At 46.6% G+C, this 17,008-nt stretch overlaps 2 protein-coding genes across 2 annotated transcripts; both read left to right on the top strand.

Moving 5' to 3' along the window:
- The first annotated feature begins 3,984 nt into the window (after window positions 1–3,984).
- LOC124658085 (pentatricopeptide repeat-containing protein At4g02750-like) lies at window positions 3,985–6,345 on the top strand. The gene has a single exon (XM_047196524.1). The coding sequence runs from the start codon at window positions 3,985–3,987 to the stop codon at window positions 6,085–6,087; it is 2,103 nt and encodes a 700-aa protein (XP_047052480.1). The 3' UTR covers window positions 6,088–6,345.
- Window positions 6,346–7,490: 1,145 nt separating this feature from the next.
- LOC124653054 (WD repeat-containing protein 75) lies at window positions 7,491–14,145 on the top strand. Its single transcript, XM_047192109.1, has 16 exons — window positions 7,491–7,610; window positions 7,688–7,873; window positions 7,955–8,125; window positions 8,225–8,612; window positions 8,735–8,853; window positions 10,401–10,478; window positions 10,609–10,743; window positions 10,823–10,867; window positions 11,199–11,365; window positions 11,456–11,534; window positions 11,615–11,697; window positions 11,913–12,042; window positions 12,123–12,255; window positions 12,730–12,878; window positions 13,356–13,551; window positions 13,801–14,145. The coding sequence occupies exons 1-16, from the start codon at window positions 7,491–7,493 to the stop codon at window positions 14,001–14,003; spliced, it is 2,382 nt and encodes a 793-aa protein (XP_047048065.1). The 3' UTR covers window positions 14,004–14,145.
- The last annotated feature ends 2,863 nt before the right edge of the window (window positions 14,146–17,008 follow it).

Genomic DNA, 17,008 nt, shown 5'->3' with positions numbered 1-17,008 from the left:
AATTCAAGTCGATTGAGATTTTGTTGATAAGAAATGCATTTTCAATTTATCTAATAGCTAAATACGTGTGTGTTGATATGGATCAACAAATTGTCTTTTTTCTCCAATAAATCTAGCTTCTGCGTCACATAGGCGTGTTGAAAGTGGTGGCTACGGGATTGGGCAGTTAGTGTTGAGTGCACATTCGCCCCGCTCCTTATTCCCCGCCAAAATGTGCATGACGCGCACGTCCCCGCGCTATATCTCTTCCTGATTTTTCATGGATGGAGGTAGTTGGCAATGGAATTTAGAACTGGATGGCCTTGGTGATTCTGTCAAAGGAATCTGACACCGTGACACGTCCTTTGACCTAGTCGACACTCGGCGGTGTGTGTGTGTTCGCTTATGCATCTATATCAGTTGCTTCCGTCCAATGACTATGGAATGAATGAATAACGATCCAATGAATGCCAACAACGGGTTCAAGGAGGCGTCATCGTCATAGTCCTAGTATGTGTCCGGCACAACAAGTTTCATCTTTTTGTCATGCCCAATAAACCCTAGGAGGAGTCCTCGTGATGGAGTGCCCTAGGTTTTCAGCTATAGCGCCCCTCGTGCTGCCATATATGATCCCTTGCTGATGTGAACCAGCCAAAATTGCATTCATGGAAAATATGGAAAAGACCGTTACAACATATAATCTTGTGTCTATTTAAAAAAAATGGAAACTCTCATTTAAAAATAAAGAAAGAAGAAATATAGATGTCAACATCAATGATTGATGTAATTACTTTTAGGGAAATAACTGATGCCGTTTTATGTATAGATGTTGATGAAAAGATGGAACTACGAAGATCGGCAAAGACATGAAAGTTCGCGATTTTCTCTTTCATGACGTAACTTTCTAAAGAAAATTTTAAGATTACCTTGAAATAAAACTAGCAACCATATATATCTCTTTCATCATTTGGTTATCCTTGTTTTTAATAGATATTTGGATTATGGCACTGCGTGGCAACTTCCAACATCTCCCATTTTTCCCTAAAAACACCTCTCATTTTATTGCACTGTTTTTTGTCCTCAAGTACGCGACTGTGTCTGTCTATCGCCCGAAGGCTATGCACAACACAAGGTGGTTAGAGGAGTGCTTACAAAAAATAAAGTAAGCATTTTTTTTCGAGAGCACGTCGAAGACTTGTAATGATTTTGTAAAGACGAAGCATTTTCACAAGCACCCACGCTTATATTTGTAAACGGGAGGAGCTTAGTCATGCATCCGGTCGATCGGATAACGAAAAATAAGTTGGATGCCAAGGGTGCCCGCACAGAACCCTCGTAGTCGAGGGAGCAAACTGCAGAGCTTCGTTGCAACACCTCAGTACGTGTCCGTGCAACATCCGCACGTGCGCCCGCGCTGTCGCTGTGCGCACCGCGATGCCACCTATCGCTACGGACGTACACCAGCGAACTCGTGTTTACGTGGTCCGGTGGCACTGGCACGCCACCTCTATCCTAGGCTCTCCCGCGGATCACGGAATCGGTGCGTATATCTCGGTATCTCGCGCAGCTGGTGATCCTTCCCGGTGGGCCTACCACGGCACGTCGGGACCGATCATCACGCACGGCGTGTGCCAGCACATGCGTCGACGATCGATCTCTCTGATATCTCTCCGTGCTTAATTTGCTCTAGCAAGCAACGTGCACGTCGCAACTTGCCAAGCTCAATGATCCTGCGTGGTGTGCGCTAGCGATCTTTTCCAGCGAGAGATACTACTGTCGCGACACAAGAAGCGCGAGTACGCAGCTTGGAAGTGAGCATCCGTAGACATGGTTATTCTGCAAGATTTTTGAAGGAGGGACAATCTAAGACATCAGTTATTTCCACGAGGTATAATCTTCTGCTACGGATCCTCTTGAACTTTCACGGGAGGAACATGCATGTGGTGTTTTTGTTTTTCTGTGAAAAAAGATTATATGGGATGAATCAATGGTTTCTTTTTTTGAAGCAATGCCTAGTACTCCATGTCTCCATCCGATCCATATTACTTGGTGCTAAAATGAATATATTTACGACTCAAATATGTTTAGATACATCTATATTAGAGTTAACTAATATAAATTAGAGGGAGTAGCGTTTTACTACATCAAATAGAATAGAATCTGGAGGATTACCATCCCAAACTAAAAAGCTTTTCGAGTTGTAAGCATTCCTTGCAAAATTATGCAACAACGATGCAGGGGTTATGTGCTTGTATGTATTATTTGGTGTTTATTTAATAAATATCCTTACAAATCACAAATTTTGGAACCAACTATTTCCATTTTTACCTTCGAAAACTCCAAGCAATTGTGTGCAAACTCAAAGTTCTCATTTCCCCTCCGTCTTTCTCTCTCTTCCCCCTCCACTTTTGAGTGTGTCATGTCGACCCCAGGCTCCTCTCACCCTTCCTCTCCGGCAACTTCACCAGCCTTAGGCGACGGGGGAGAGGAGGATAGCCTGTACAAACTAGTTGTAGGTTGTCTAGGGCTAGGGTTCAGTCTAGAGTCAGTTAGCATCCCGTTTTGGCACTGTGTCGGTCGAGATATGGTGACCAATGCTTGCAGGCGGCGTTTGGCGACTGGAGTGATTCTAATACTGCTTTGCGGTGCTCCGGTGAGTGGGACCTGGAGGTGAGAAGCGGTGCCTCCTCTCCCGCCACAAAAAGTTAGCTCAAGGTTGCTCCTGACAAGGAAGATCTAGAGGTTTTTGTCCCTGTTCTTACCGCCTTGGTGGTGGAAGGAGCAAACGAGAATGAGATCAGTATAGATCCGACGAGATATGGAGCAAACCGGGGATGTTGAGTGTTGCGTCAACTAATTCATCAGTGAATCCTTCGGAGGGTGACATGGGTATTGGGAACTCATCCTCGGTGGCATGAACGTTGTCAACCCTTCACGACGAAAGGCGGCCACTCTCCCCTTGGATGCTAGCTTTGGATGGCCAACGTAAGGCCTTCCTCAATTTCCAACTGTGGAGGCCCTTCATCTACACCATGAGTGGCTCCCGCTATGGCGACCCAAGTGTTCATGTTCCTGGTGTTCGCAGTTGCTCATGGTTTGGACACGTCACGAGCTCGATGGAGATGGAGATGGACCTAATCACATTCTGCTTTGAGGTTCTATGATCTAATATCATGGACTTGATTATATTTTTCAACTCTTTTCAAGATTTTATCTGTATGGTCTTTGGATGGATCCTAGCTTTAAAAAGGAAAAAATCATCACCAACATCCTTGATGAATTCAAACTCTAGTAGACGACGAGAGTTGGAGGGAGAGCGATAGTGCTGCGAGAGTAGGCGTAGGTGTGTGTTGGGGTCTTTCAGTGGGGTTGTTCGCAACCCTAACCGTTTCTTGTAAATTGTTTTGCTACCTTCAATAAAGATATGGTGCGTCTTTGGCGCACTCTCGAAAAAAAGGAAAAATCAGCTAGACCATAAATCAGTCTATAGCACCCCCTTCATTATCTTTTATTCTACATTTTAGGAAAAATCTGATAAATTAGTAGTGCATTTATTAGTACTACTTAAAGTTGCTAAACAACCAATCCAAACTACATTAAAAATGGTGACATCCAATATATAAAGCAGAATCATTATGTTTTCCGTATTTTTGTTGACTAAAGCTAGAATGTAGAGTATTTCAGAATAAATTTTAGATCTACAATGTAAATTATGGGTGTGACTATTTCTCAGATAATACCATAAAGTCGCAGTTATAAATCATGTTGCAACTTATGACTAACACGAATCACGAAGCAAATCAAATACTGAGAACTAGCAAATCTTGCAGAGTATTTTAGAATGGAGGGAGTAAGGTGGAATTGTGGATTGCCATCGCGGGCTGGGCTTTCATGGTTTAACCTGCATTCCCGTTTGGGGCCCAGATGCTTCACAAGCCCGAAGCCCCGAACCCAGTACTCCCTTCCTCAGTGACACCTTCGTCCGCCACCACCGGCAACCACCTCATGGCAGCCGCCAAGGCCACCAGCTTGGCCTCGGCGGCGGAGTCCGCCGTGTTCCGGGGCAACCAGGAGCTCACCCGCCTGGCGCGCTCGGGCCAGCTGGCCGCCGCGCGCCGCCTGTTCGACGAGATGCCCCGCCGCAACACCGTCTCCTACAACGCCATGCTCTCCGCCTTCGCGCGCCACGGCCGCTTCGCCGACGCGCGGCGCCTGTTCGACGAGATGCCCCGCCGCAACACCGTTTCGTGGAACGCCATGATCTCCGCCTGCTCGGACCACGGCCGCGTCGCGGACGCCCGGGAGCTGTTCGCCGCAATGCCCGCCCGGGACGACTTCTCCTGGACGCTCATGGTCTCCTGCTACGCCCGCGCGGGCGAGCTGAAGCTCGCGAGGGACACGTTCGACCGGATGCCCGGGGAGAAGTGCGCGGCGTGCTACAACGCCATGATCTCCGGGTACGCGAAGAACGGCAGGTTTGACGACGCGGTGACGCTGCTGCGGGAAATGCCGGCCCCTGACATAGTTTCTTGGAACTCGGTGCTGGTGGGGATGACCCGGGATGGGAAAATGGCCCGGGCGGTCCAGTTCTTTGACAAGATGCCGCAGAGGGACATGGTGTCCTGGAACGTGATTCTGGATGGGTACGTGCGTGCTGGGGATCTTGCCGCGGCTTCTGGCTTATTCGAGAGGATCCCATCGCCTAATGTCATTTCTTGGGTTACCTTGCTGAATGGTTATTGCCGGGCAGAGAGGATAGGTGAGGCGAGAGAACTGTTCGACAGAATGCCCGAACGCAATGTTGTGTCTTGGAATGTGATGCTTGGTGGGTACGTGCGGCTTTCGAACATGGAGGAGGCCTATAAGTTGTTCACGGAGATGCCGGATAAGAACTCAATCTCATGGACAACTATCATAAGTGCATTAGTGCGTGCTGGGAAGCTCCAAGAAGCAAAGGATATGCTGAACAAGATGCCTTTCGATAGCTTTGCAGCAAAGACTGCGCTGATGCATGGTTATGTGCAGAGCAAGATGGTCAAGGATGCACGCCACATCTTTGATGGACTTGAGGTCCGAGATGCGGTGTGCTGGAATACCATGATATCTGGCTATGTCCACTGTGGAATGCTTGACGAGGCCATGTCGTTGTTCCAGCAAATGCCGAACAAGGACATGGTTTCTTGGAACACCATGATTGCTGGCTATGCCCATGATGGTCAAATGCGCAAGGCAGTAAGTATTTTCAGAAAGATGAATCAGAGGAATGCAGTATCGTGGAACTCAGTCATCTCCGGATTCGTTCAGAATGGGCTCTGTGTTGAAGCACTCCAACATTTCGTGCTCATGACGAGGGATGCAAAGGTGCCTGACTGGTCTACATATGCGTGTTGTCTCAGCGCATGCGCAAACTTGGCTGCGTTGCAAGCTGGGAGACAGTTCCACAGTCTTCTTGTCAGGAGTGGGTATATCGTTGATTCCTTTTCTGGAAATGCCTTGATTTCTGCATATGCAAAGTGTGGTCGGATGTTGGAGGCAAGACAGGTATTTGATGAGATGGCAGGTCAGGACATCGTTTCATGGAATGCGCTCATTGATGGCTATGCTTCTAATGGCCGTGGGGCTGAGGCGATCTCAGTTTTCCGAGAAATGGAAGCCCATGATGTCCGACCTGACGAGGTCACATTTGTGGGTGTCTTATCAGCTTGCAGTCACGCAGGATTGGTTGACGAAGGGTTGGCTTTCTTCAACTCGATGACAAAATACTACTCGTTACAGCCTGTGGCTGAACACTATGCTTGCATGGTGGATCTACTCGGAAGAGCTGGGAGACTTGCTGAAGCCTTTGAACTTATTCAGGGAATGCAGATCCAACCTAATGCTGGTGTATGGGGTGCAATGCTCGGAGCATGCCGGCTACACAAGAATGACGAACTCGCACATGCTGCAGCCAAGAAGTTAATTGAATTGGAACCTCACAAGACTTCAAACTATGTGCTGCTGTCGAACATCAGCGCAGAGGCAGGCAGGTGGGATGAAGCTGAGGAGATGAGGGTCATGATTACAGAAAGGGGAGTGCGTAAGCCACCGGGCTTAGCTGGATCAACATAGCGAATACGGCCTGCACCGTGTCTTGTAACGATTCGCAGAAACCGAGTGTGCGCATGATGAGGTGGTTGTTACCCGAATCAGACTCTTGCCTGCTGTATCCTGGTTATACCCCTGGAACTCCCATGCCAAATGTTGATGCACTGAGGCGCTCAAGGCAGTGATACGACACAGCTGAGGGGTGAGGAGAGTGAGGTTTTGCGGAACTTAACTCGATCCTGATTCTTCTTGTCTGGTGTATGGGGTGCACTGCTTGGAGCATGCTGGGTACACAAGAACGACGTGCTTGCAGAGGTTGCAGCCAAGAAGTTAATTGAATCGGTATCTCACAAGGCCTCAAACTATGTGCTGCTGTCGAACATCAGCGCAGAGGCAGGCAGGTGGATGAAGCTGAACCACCGGGCTTAGCTGGATCAACATAGACAATATGGCTTTCACCGTGCCTTTTCATGATTTGCAGAAACCGGGCAATACGCATGATGGGGTGTCTGTTACCTGAATGAGAGACTTGCCTGCTGATTCCCGGTTGAAGCTCTGGAGTTCCCATGCCAATGTTGATGCACCTCAGGCGCTCAAGACCATGATACAGCACAGATGAGGAGCGAGAGTGGGGTTTTGCAGAACTTAACTCAGATCCTATTGCTTTTGTCACTGCGGGCTTAGCAGATACTAGTAGTGAGCACCAAGCATGTTGCAGCCATGTGATTCTGGGATACCATTATTACAGTCACAATGAGTGGCTGAACCAGTGTACTTAGGCTAGCAGAGCATTCCGTTTTGTTGATGCAGAGTTCAGGAAAGTCCCCGATTCATCATGTTTAAGCCTGTGATTGTCATGTCCTGACAACATGCTTTGATCCAATCGTGAGCTGTACAAGGCGATTTTTTTTTTATTCAGTCAGAGCTAGCTAACTCGGGGATCCACCATGCTGTATGCTAAAAATTCAGATGGCTTACGGCACTTAGCTGGAGTCCTGTATATTCAGATCGCAGATTGAGTAAAATATGAGTAGAATGAACATGTGTAATTTTTTTTTTCCTTCAGACATTATAGCCGTCTGTATATTCATTTTTTGTACTAGCAGAACAGTCTGTATATTCATGTATGGACCTTTTGGGGTGGCCTGGCCCTCTTGCTAATGCTGCTGTTCTTCTACGAGTAGCCTGAATGGGCCTTGCCACGCTTGCTTAAATACGGCCCAGCCCACTCGTTCCAGCCCAAAAGCCCAAACCTGAAAGCGGGCACGACCCGTCAACCCGCGGAAACCGTCCTCTTTGCCCTGCCTGCCCCAAACCCAACCAAAACCCTACCTCCTCCTCTCCTCCCCGCCGTCTCGCCGCCCTCCGCCGCCCCCATTTCCTCGCCGGCCCCAAAACCCTAGCCAAACTCCTCGGCGCCGCCGGCCATGATCACCGGTGGACAGAGCTACGTCGCGGCGCCGCCGGCCTTCTCCGCCGACGGCCGCCTCCTCCTCGTCTGCTCCGGCCGCTCCGTCTCCGTCTTCAGCACCTCCACCGGCATGCTGGTAACCGCAAACTAACCCTCACCCACCCGCCTCACCTTCGCCTTGCGCCGCGCCTGACTCGCTGTGTTCCGCCGCAGGTGTCGGAGCTGGAGGGGCACGAGGCGGACGTCACGGCCGTCGTGGTGGTGCCGCCGCCAGCCAGCGTCGCCAAGCTCGCCACCTACTGCTGGACGGCGGGGCTCGACGGGGACCTCATCTGCTGGGACTTCGCGGCGGCCGAGCTCGTGCGCAAGGTCCACGTCGGCCTCCCGGTCCACTCCATGGTGAGTCGCCGCTCGTACGGGCCTGTCGGGTTGCTGCCGAGGTTAATGGGACTAATGTCTCGTGCCTGTGTCTGAGTGCAGGTGATTCCCAACATAACCAGGACAGTGAAATCAACAGAGGTGCACACCCCTCTCGCATTCGTCTCCGTGGAAGACACGAGCAAGGCAGCCGATAAGAAGAAAGCGTTGCGCGGGCAGGTCAGGATCTATGACTTGACCAAAGGGCGCCAAGTGGGCTGTCTACTGGCTGAGGTGAGGTTCTCAGCTTTTAATTACACATTCCCTTGTTCCTGTGAGAACTTTTGCAATTTGTAAAATTCATCATGACATTATTTACTTCGATGGAAACAGACGCGCAAGCCAGAGAAGATTGTCGCGAGCGTTTCCGGGGAATTTCTGGGCATTGCGAACAAGAGGCAGCTCTACATATGGAGCGTACCCACGGAGGGTTTCAAGCCCGAGAAGATCAGGAAAATTAAGCTTTCTCACACGAAGAACCTGACCACGCTGGCCTTCCATCCAACTGAGAGGATTGTGGCTGGCGGTGACTCCACGGGGAGGATCTTGATTTGGAGAGCTTTTGGGAAGGCGAAGTTTTCTGGAACTGCTGGCGCGGCAGATGATGATAGGGATGGCGTGAGGGGTCAGGACGATGCAGATACTTGCACTACGTTGCATTGGCATTCTAGCGAAGTGAAGTTCCTCAAATTTGCTTCGGATGGGGCTTACTTGTTCTCAGGTCTTACTTACTGATGCATTTACTCTGTGTGTACATCGTTTTATGCTATATGTTAGTCTTCTCTGTATGTTGATCTTGTTGTCTAGTTTTATAATTTCGCTGACGAGCTTATTGTCTTGTAGGTGGTATGGAGGGGGTTATTGTTGTATGGCACCTTGATAGTGGGAAGAGAAGGTACAAGCCACGTCTAGGATCTCCTCTTATGTTCTTTGTAGATTCTCCAGACTCTTCCATTTCCTGTGTAAGTATTACTTCTTTTACCTCCTGCATTATATTTGGTGTACTTACAAGAACCTGAGACTTATTATTTATCTGCAGAAAATTTATTTGTTGATTTATGAAGGTCTCTGAATCCAGTATTCTAGCATGTTGTAATAATTATATATGATGGAAGTTTAGTTTGTCTCATATTTGTAGATATACTTAATTTTTTATCCCTTTCTTGGTTGTAGTAGCACGAAAATGTACAAAATACGACCATCAGATTCCTAGTAGGCACACCTGGACCTGGCATGAAATATGTGAACATCCATATGGTGTCAGTGTGCCCGATTTCATAAAGTTTTGTTGGATTGCCAGTTTCCTTATGTTTTATAGTTTGGACACATAAACCTGCTTTCCCTCCTTTTAGTGTAGTGCTGCTAAATTTGTACCGAGCAACACTGCTGCACCTATAGTTATGCTTTAGTCACTAACTGGCTCTGCATCGTGTCTGTTTAATATTGTTGAGTTTGTAACCTGTGTTTTGTCAAACCTAGGTGCTCCTGTAGTTCATAAAGTAGAAGGGAATTTCAGCCCTGCTTATAAGGAAAACTGGGCCAGAAAACCTGTGTTTTGTCAAACCTCCTTGTAAGAGGACAGGGTGCTCCTGTAGTTCATAAAGTAGAAGGGAATTTCAGCCCTGCTTATGAGGAAAACTGGGCCAGAAAACCTGTGTTTTGTCAAACCTCCTTGTAAGAGGACAGGGTGCTCCTGTAGTTCATAAAGTAGAAGGGAATTAGCCCTGCTTATGAGGAAAACCGAGCCAGAAAACCTTACAAGCTTGATTAATTTCATTGTGCAAGCTATCTTGCTAATCTAGGTCAGAAACTAGCAAAGCTGACCTAGCACAGCACACGCAAACAAAGCACACCCCTCACTGACATTGCCAGCTGCAACAACGTCGTCACCCATTGCACTAATGACCTGACCACTCCGACTTTAGTGCAGTATTACCACTGCGGAGCACATGCCCCTCTCTTCACCAAAAACAAAGTTTGCTAGTCAGATGAAGTTGGAGAGAAGACAGGTCCGAAGTGAAGCGGATCTGGGCCTCTCCAGCTTTGATCCTGAAATAAGTTTGTCTGGTCCCTGTCTGGTCATACCAAACAAACCAATGAGAAAATGTTGTGCACCTGTGAAGTATCAGGTGGTTCCTGTCACATCAGTAGAAGATATTGAAGCAGTAGTTGTAGATGGTTGGTTCACCAATGCTTCTTTGCGCAAGTAATATTTACTTTTGGAGGATGCAGGTTCATGAATCCAGGCTGGTACTGCTTCATATTAAGAACTAATTAGGTGATGTAATTCGAACTGAATGACTAAAGTAAATCCATCAAGCTTTCACTTTGTTATGTAAAGGCGAACTGTATTTACTTGTAAGTTTGAATGGGATGATGATTGATAGTGAGGCTGACAGCATTTGTCATTTGCAATTGGACAGCCAAGCCTCTTTTCCAAGTTACATTTTTGTTCTGTTACCATTTTTTTGACTCATTGTTTGAGTTACTGTGGAACTTGTTATTTCAGGTGTCATGTACAAGTAACCAAGTTCATCTTCTGAAAATGCCGAATATGGAGGTCCTGAAGACCATTTCTGGAATTAAGGTTTGTAAATCAAAATCCGCAGTTCTGCCGTTCAGCAGATGGGATCGCTAGTTTTTTGGTTACCCTTTTTCTGTTAATGATTCAATATGCTTAAACCTTATGGTTATATTGTCTGTGTTTATTTTCCCAGCTTCCTATTGCTTCGCCAGACCTACGTAGACGAGATGTGTGTGAATTTGATTGCACTAATGGCCTTGTTGCTATACCAACGGAAGATTACTGCATACAGTTCTACAGTTTGTTTGAAAACACTGAGGTTTCAGAGGTAAGACAATCAACTTGAAGAGATTTTATGCGTGCAAATTTTCTAATAGGATTGACCCCAATATCGTTAACCTCATCAGGTGCAAGTTTGTGAGAGGAACTTTCAGCCTGTTGATGATATTACGGTGTGATACCTTTCTCCCATACTGCCAGTGTTTAATCCCTTAAGTTATCTTCGTGATATCCTTTATTTAATTTTGTTTTTGTCATTTTTCTTCTCGTGGTTATGTTGCATCTTGTTCATTTGATAATATTTGAAAGCACCAAATATTCTGCTGTAATCCTCTAAATATACTGTACTAATATATTTGACACACTTCCTGTCATATTTACTATCATAGATTTCTTTTATTGTGATCTCTGGTATACTATTCTCTACATGCTGTGCCTGAACAAGTGATCACTTAATGCTTGGTATTCATAATTTGACATGTGTTTCTTTTTTCCTTACCATAGATGTCCATTTCCTTAGTTTCATTGTCCATTGGTGGTGAGTTTATGTGCACTGTGGATGTCAAGCTTCCTGAAGAAGAATTAGGTGGCCTTATTACACTAAAATTTTGGAACCATGGGTCTCGTGCCGGACAGTTTCATTTGTCCACTGTCATTTATGAGCCTCACAGGTTGGCACATGATAATTTCAGGCAGTGATATATAGTGTTACTGCACAATTTTTACTATGTTCTCTGACTCGTATATTTGATCTTCCAAAGTGATGCTGGGATCTCTGCTATTGCTTTCCGCCCAGGAAAAAACATGGCTGTGAGCTCCTCTTTTGGCGGCAACTTCAAGGTGTGCATGTCGTGTCAGCTTTGTGGATGATACCCTATTTAATTCTCTCCCTCTTTCCCTGAGTATATTTTGACCTGTAGGTATGGGTCCAAAGTTCGTCTTTACAATCAAGAGAGGGAAAAAGTCAATCTGGTTGGAGGTGCCAATCAGTTGGCTCATACAAGTGAGTTGACTACTATTTCCTCTAAGCAATACCTGTTTATATTAAATGGTTATGATTGTATTTACTGTAGCTATCTGCTAACCTATTTATTTACTGTAGCTATCTGATGACCTATTTACTGTAGCTATCTGCTGACCTGTATCATCATGATTTATAGAGCGATCATTTCATTTGTTTTTTGGCAGATGATGTGCTGAATAATTAAAATTTTGCAGGAAGAAACCTATGACAGCTGCAGCCTTCTCAGGCGATGGATCTGTTCTTGCTGTTGCAGCTGAGAGCGTCATTACATTGTGGGACCCTGATAATAATGCACTTGTTGGTGTGATTGCAGAAGCACTATCGGTATTTTACTATCCCTCATGTTGTACTTTGGCCATTATACTTACAGTAGTGTTCTGATATTTCGTACATTTCATGTGCAGCCCATTACCAAACTTTCTTTCATTGGCACGTCGACATATTTGATGTCGCTATCTCAGAGTTCAATACCACAGGTTGCAGTGTGGAATGCGTCAAATCTTTCCATGCAGTGGTCTTACACCCTTTCTGCAGAAGGTACAAAACTATGATACCACTTTCTTGAAAATAGCATGTAGCTCATGATGAATGCTTTACATTTGTTATTACTTATTATGCTTCCTGTATTTGGCAACCCAATTAATGGAGCTCTGAATCTTTGATCCGCTATTATTGGTTGCACGACTATAACTCCTTAAGTAGGCCCAGTATTACCATTCAGATAAGTTTGACCATCTTCAAGGGCTATCAAATGATGGTTCAAGTAACTCAGCTCCAGTGTAATACTGGAAGCGGATGTGGTTCACGATTGAATAGTATTTCGCACTTGCTCATATGGAGTGAAATAGCGTCCTATGATTACTGCAGCTGTCCTTGTTCTAGCCCGGTTCTCCGTACCAATGTGACAACGGTTGCAGGCAGTAATGATAGAGATTGCTTTGACAGCCAGCTTCCATGTCCTTTGACAAGCTAGCATTTGTAATCCAGTTTTCATGTTTGTGCTTTTGACAGCTGCATGTTGTTCGTCCAATAAGAGTGAATTTGCGGTTCTTTCTCTTCTAAGCTGCCATGAAGGAGGAACACCAGCAGAGCAAGATGGTGTAATACTGTTATTTGATGCAGAAAATTCGAGCCCGGTGTCGTCCTTTTCTGTAAAGAAGGTATGCTCTATTATTATATCTCATGACCAGCTAGTTTTGAAGTGCAATATAGATAAGACTATGCAAGTGATTTATTTTTGTTGTCCATTTTAAGAATTTGTAATTTTGCAATGCATGCTGTTATAAGTTCAGAAGTTCTTAAGGCTCAAGAGACCACCTCATCCTAGAGGATGGGTTGTGGTCCTGATTTTGCGGGATGGGCCATGCCATTTTTTTTTGTCTAGGCTTATGAGAGTTGAGGTGGCCCTTAACCATCCATTCTATTAGTTAAATCGAACAAGTGGGTTGTGTTCGTGGTTAGCATTAAATTGTCCATTAACCGTCTGGTTCCTCTAACCACAAACAGCCCATCTGTAGTTTAGTTTCTGTTTTTTTTTTTGGGTTTGGTTTCTTCTCCACTGTAGGCATCTGCCTCTTGAAGGGAAAAATGACCAATGCGTGTATTGATGCAGAACTCTGATTACTTTCTCGTTTCAGGCTAAAGGCGGTAGCATTGCTTTTGTGAAGGATGATTCCTCGATGGATGCAGACACCAATGCCACTAGAGGTGAAGAAGCTTCATTGCTGGTTTATGTGAATGGTTCACACGAGTATGTTATCTTTGATCCCCGGAACAATGAGGTGTCACAAATTAGCAAGCACACACAGAAAAATATCCAAGCCGATGAACCTGGTGAGTTAGTTGTACGGCTTTGTTGTTCATTGTTTTAACTTGCTCATATTTATAATCTGTATTTTCTAGTGGGAAGGTTTATATGGTACTTGAATATCATATGACAAGTTGACAACTCTTCTCTTGTTGACATGACCATCATACCTAGTCTCTTTCCGAAAATCATTACTTTGTGCATGGTGAAAGCAATATTTTTTGCCGCCCTAGAACCTGTAGAAATTGTACTTATGCTCTTCTGTGTCGTTGCAGCACGAATCGGTTATGCTTCTATCTACGGAGAGCTTCCAAAACTGGAGCTGAAGAAAGAGGTTTCGGATATTCCATTTATCCCGTCAGAGAGACCTTGGGAAACTATATTCACCGGATCATCTCATGTTCTTCCGCCTCTCACGAAACTATGTTCTGCTTTCTTGGCATCATTGCTGGAGAAGAGACCTGTCTCAAACGAGTGAGAAGAACTGAAGCTTTGTCCAATGGTATAATGGTATACTTGCTGGTTGCAAATGTCAATGCACAAAAGAAACTGAACATGAAGAAAACATGCTCCTGGTGGAGGTTGGCATTGACAGATGTTCTGAAACTGGCTCTGACCCTGGTGTCAGGTTAGAGAAAACCATGCACCTGGTGGGGATCGTAAGTGCTCTTTTCGTAGTGATCATATTTAGAAGGTGTCAATGTACCAATCGTAGCAATTTTGTCCGTCAAGGTTCATTCTGCAATCTGAATAGCTAAATCGTTTTTCTTTGGGTGTTACCACGTGTTTTGATCTAGTGACGCAATGCGTGCTACAGATATGTGGAATGTTTCAGTGTAGTGGAGAATACAGCGATATAACCTGTATAACATGTTATGCCGACATGATGGTTTGCAGACTGAACATTTGATGTTTCTGTTATCCTATTTGTTCTATTTAGGAAAAAAAAAAGAAAACTTGCATGAAACAAAAAGCCAGGCCCTAATGTCTAGGGCATGCCACCACAGGAAGATGCAAGTGCGCTTTTTTTTTTTACGACTGTGCATCCCGCTCTCGGGGAAGATCTTTTCACTGCATTTATAATTCGCCATGCGAACACAGTATCTGTGCGTGATCACGGCTGGGCTGTGCCTCTTTTTTTTGTGCTCTTTGGCATCTTTCGCAGCTGACAGCCGTGCACCTTCCCGTGGTGGCGATAGCGTTTGCGTGATTTCGTCTTATAAACTGGTCACGTTTTCTCTAAACTTTCGGTACGGTACTAAACTCCCGAGCGAATAATCGGCTCCGCACCGGCCCTAAAAGGCCTCCGAAAAACTCGGCTGAGGAAGGCCCGTTCCAGGCCCACGTGGCCCGTTCCCTTTCCGATGTCTCCTGTTCGTCGAAAATCTCCTCCCGTCCGCAGTTGGAGCTCGATTGTCTCCCCAGAATCCCAGATCGAGGCGAGAGGACGATGGCGAACCAGCCGACCACCCAAGCTGCTCAGGGGCGAAGACTCGCATCGTCGACGTCCCCGAGCTCATAGTCCCCGTGGCGGTGTTCTCTCATGGCGGGTGTAGCACCTCTGCGCGCATGTTGTCGTCGCCGGCGCGCCGCCGCCGACAGCATGGCCGTTGTCGCTGGTTCCTCCATTGTCTCCACCTAGGTCAATCAGCCTCCCTGCTCTCCTAATCCACCGCGGGACGTCAGCAGAGGAGCGGTGAGGAGGCCCTGCTGCTGCACCTTAGCGGGCAGCGACAGTGCCGGCTCGACGCCGGTGTGCGCGCGCGTGCGTCATGGAGATACGCCATGGCAGTCCCCGTGTCGGACTCGCGCGCGGCATGGCGATTTGGTCCGCTCATTGGTGCTACAGACGGGGAAGATTTGACGATTGAGTTACTGGTTTGAGGAGGAGCGGCTGCACTTTTAGAGGATTTGGTAGAAGCTGAGAAAACAAGGATTGGGAGAGTGAAACAGCGGCAGCGAGTGTGTGTCCAGCTCGAAGGAGTGGCGAGCTCGTCATGGAGATATGTCATGGCACTCGCCGTATGGTATGGCATGGTGATTGGGACCGTCCATTGGTGCTCCAGATGGGAACACTTGACATCTTAGTAGCTGATTTTGGTGTTTTGAGTTTTGACTTTTGAGCGAGGATTGGCCGCACGATTGATACGATTCGGTTGAGGGAGGCCAGAAACGAAGTATCGGGAGGCCACAAGAGAGAAGAAGGATGGATCGGGAGGATTCGGTTGAGGAGCGGCTGCACATTCAGAGGACATGGTTGAGGGTTGCCGATTTAGTAAATCTGTATGTGTCAAACCACAAAGCAATTTCATTGAATCATCTGCACGGGCACTGCAATTTGAAGCAAGAAAAGTATTGCTCCACTCTGATGGTGCCTACCGCCTGCATTGAGCCGGCCACATCAACGACGAGCTCGACGCACTGCTCTTCGGTTTTTGGGCATCCCAAACAAGAGACAGCTCTACGTATGCAACATACCTATGGAAGGTTTCAAGCCTGACAAGATACGGAAAGTAAAGCTTTGTCACACGAAAAACTTAACCACCCTAGCCTCAGAGTAGCCAGTCTGTCAAACAAGAGTTTTGCTATAGCCTCATGATCCACCGATCTAATCTTCTTCCCATCAGTCCACCCAATCTTGAGGCCCCTACTCTCCGTCTCGGACAGCTTAAGGCTCTTCATCAGATCCTCCACCTTGTCCATCACACCATAGATCCACACTAGGGAGATCTAGGTGTTTTACAATCTTGTGCCTAGATACATGTTTTTTCCTTTAAACGGAAGGCTCCATGAGCCCAGCTTTGAATTAGCAAAGCCAACAACCGGCTATGATTACAACGATAAAATAAATTGAAAAAAGAGAGAAGAAACTGAAAAGGTTGGGGATACCAGCTAGAAATACAATCACATGGTGCGAAAAGCTGAAGAACTAGAAAAGAACAAGCAGACCCTCTACTTGTAACATATAGGCCCGAGTCTTCAGCTGAACACTGGCGGCTTGACCTGAAACTTCAAGCGCCAAGACACCACTCCAAGAAGCAGCACCAAATCAGGGCACCGGCTAACTGCACCATTGAATGAGCGAGATTCCAGGTTCGAGGGGGGGGGGGGGGGAGCATCATGACAATGCCTTCAGGAAGGAAAACGACGCTCGAAAGCATCGTCGTTTCCAGCATAGAACAAGGTCAGGCAGGGCTTTCGCGGATGCTCCAACACCCACTCCAAGCACCACCTATGGCATTGCCTTCGAAACCAAGATGGCCACCGGCTAGTGAAAAACACTGGTGCCTCCCTGTGGCAAGGCACCACATCCGACAACCTCCCTAGGCTCAAGAGCAGCCACACAAACTAGGAAGACCACCGCTTAGAAGAAGCCGAGCTAGCTTGATGACGCAAGGCAACCCCAACCCAGAGTCCAAGGAGGAACACATAAATTAACCAAGATAGTAGGCAGCAGATAGTGCTCACAGGTAGCAGGCAATC

The sequence above is a fragment of the Lolium rigidum genome, chromosome 5 (genome assembly GCF_022539505.1).
Source record: "Lolium rigidum isolate FL_2022 chromosome 5, APGP_CSIRO_Lrig_0.1, whole genome shotgun sequence".
Lineage (NCBI taxonomy): Eukaryota > Viridiplantae > Streptophyta > Magnoliopsida > Poales > Poaceae > Lolium > Lolium rigidum.
Note: the sequence above shows the minus strand (reverse complement) of the source record. Positions and strands in the feature narration are given on the sequence as shown.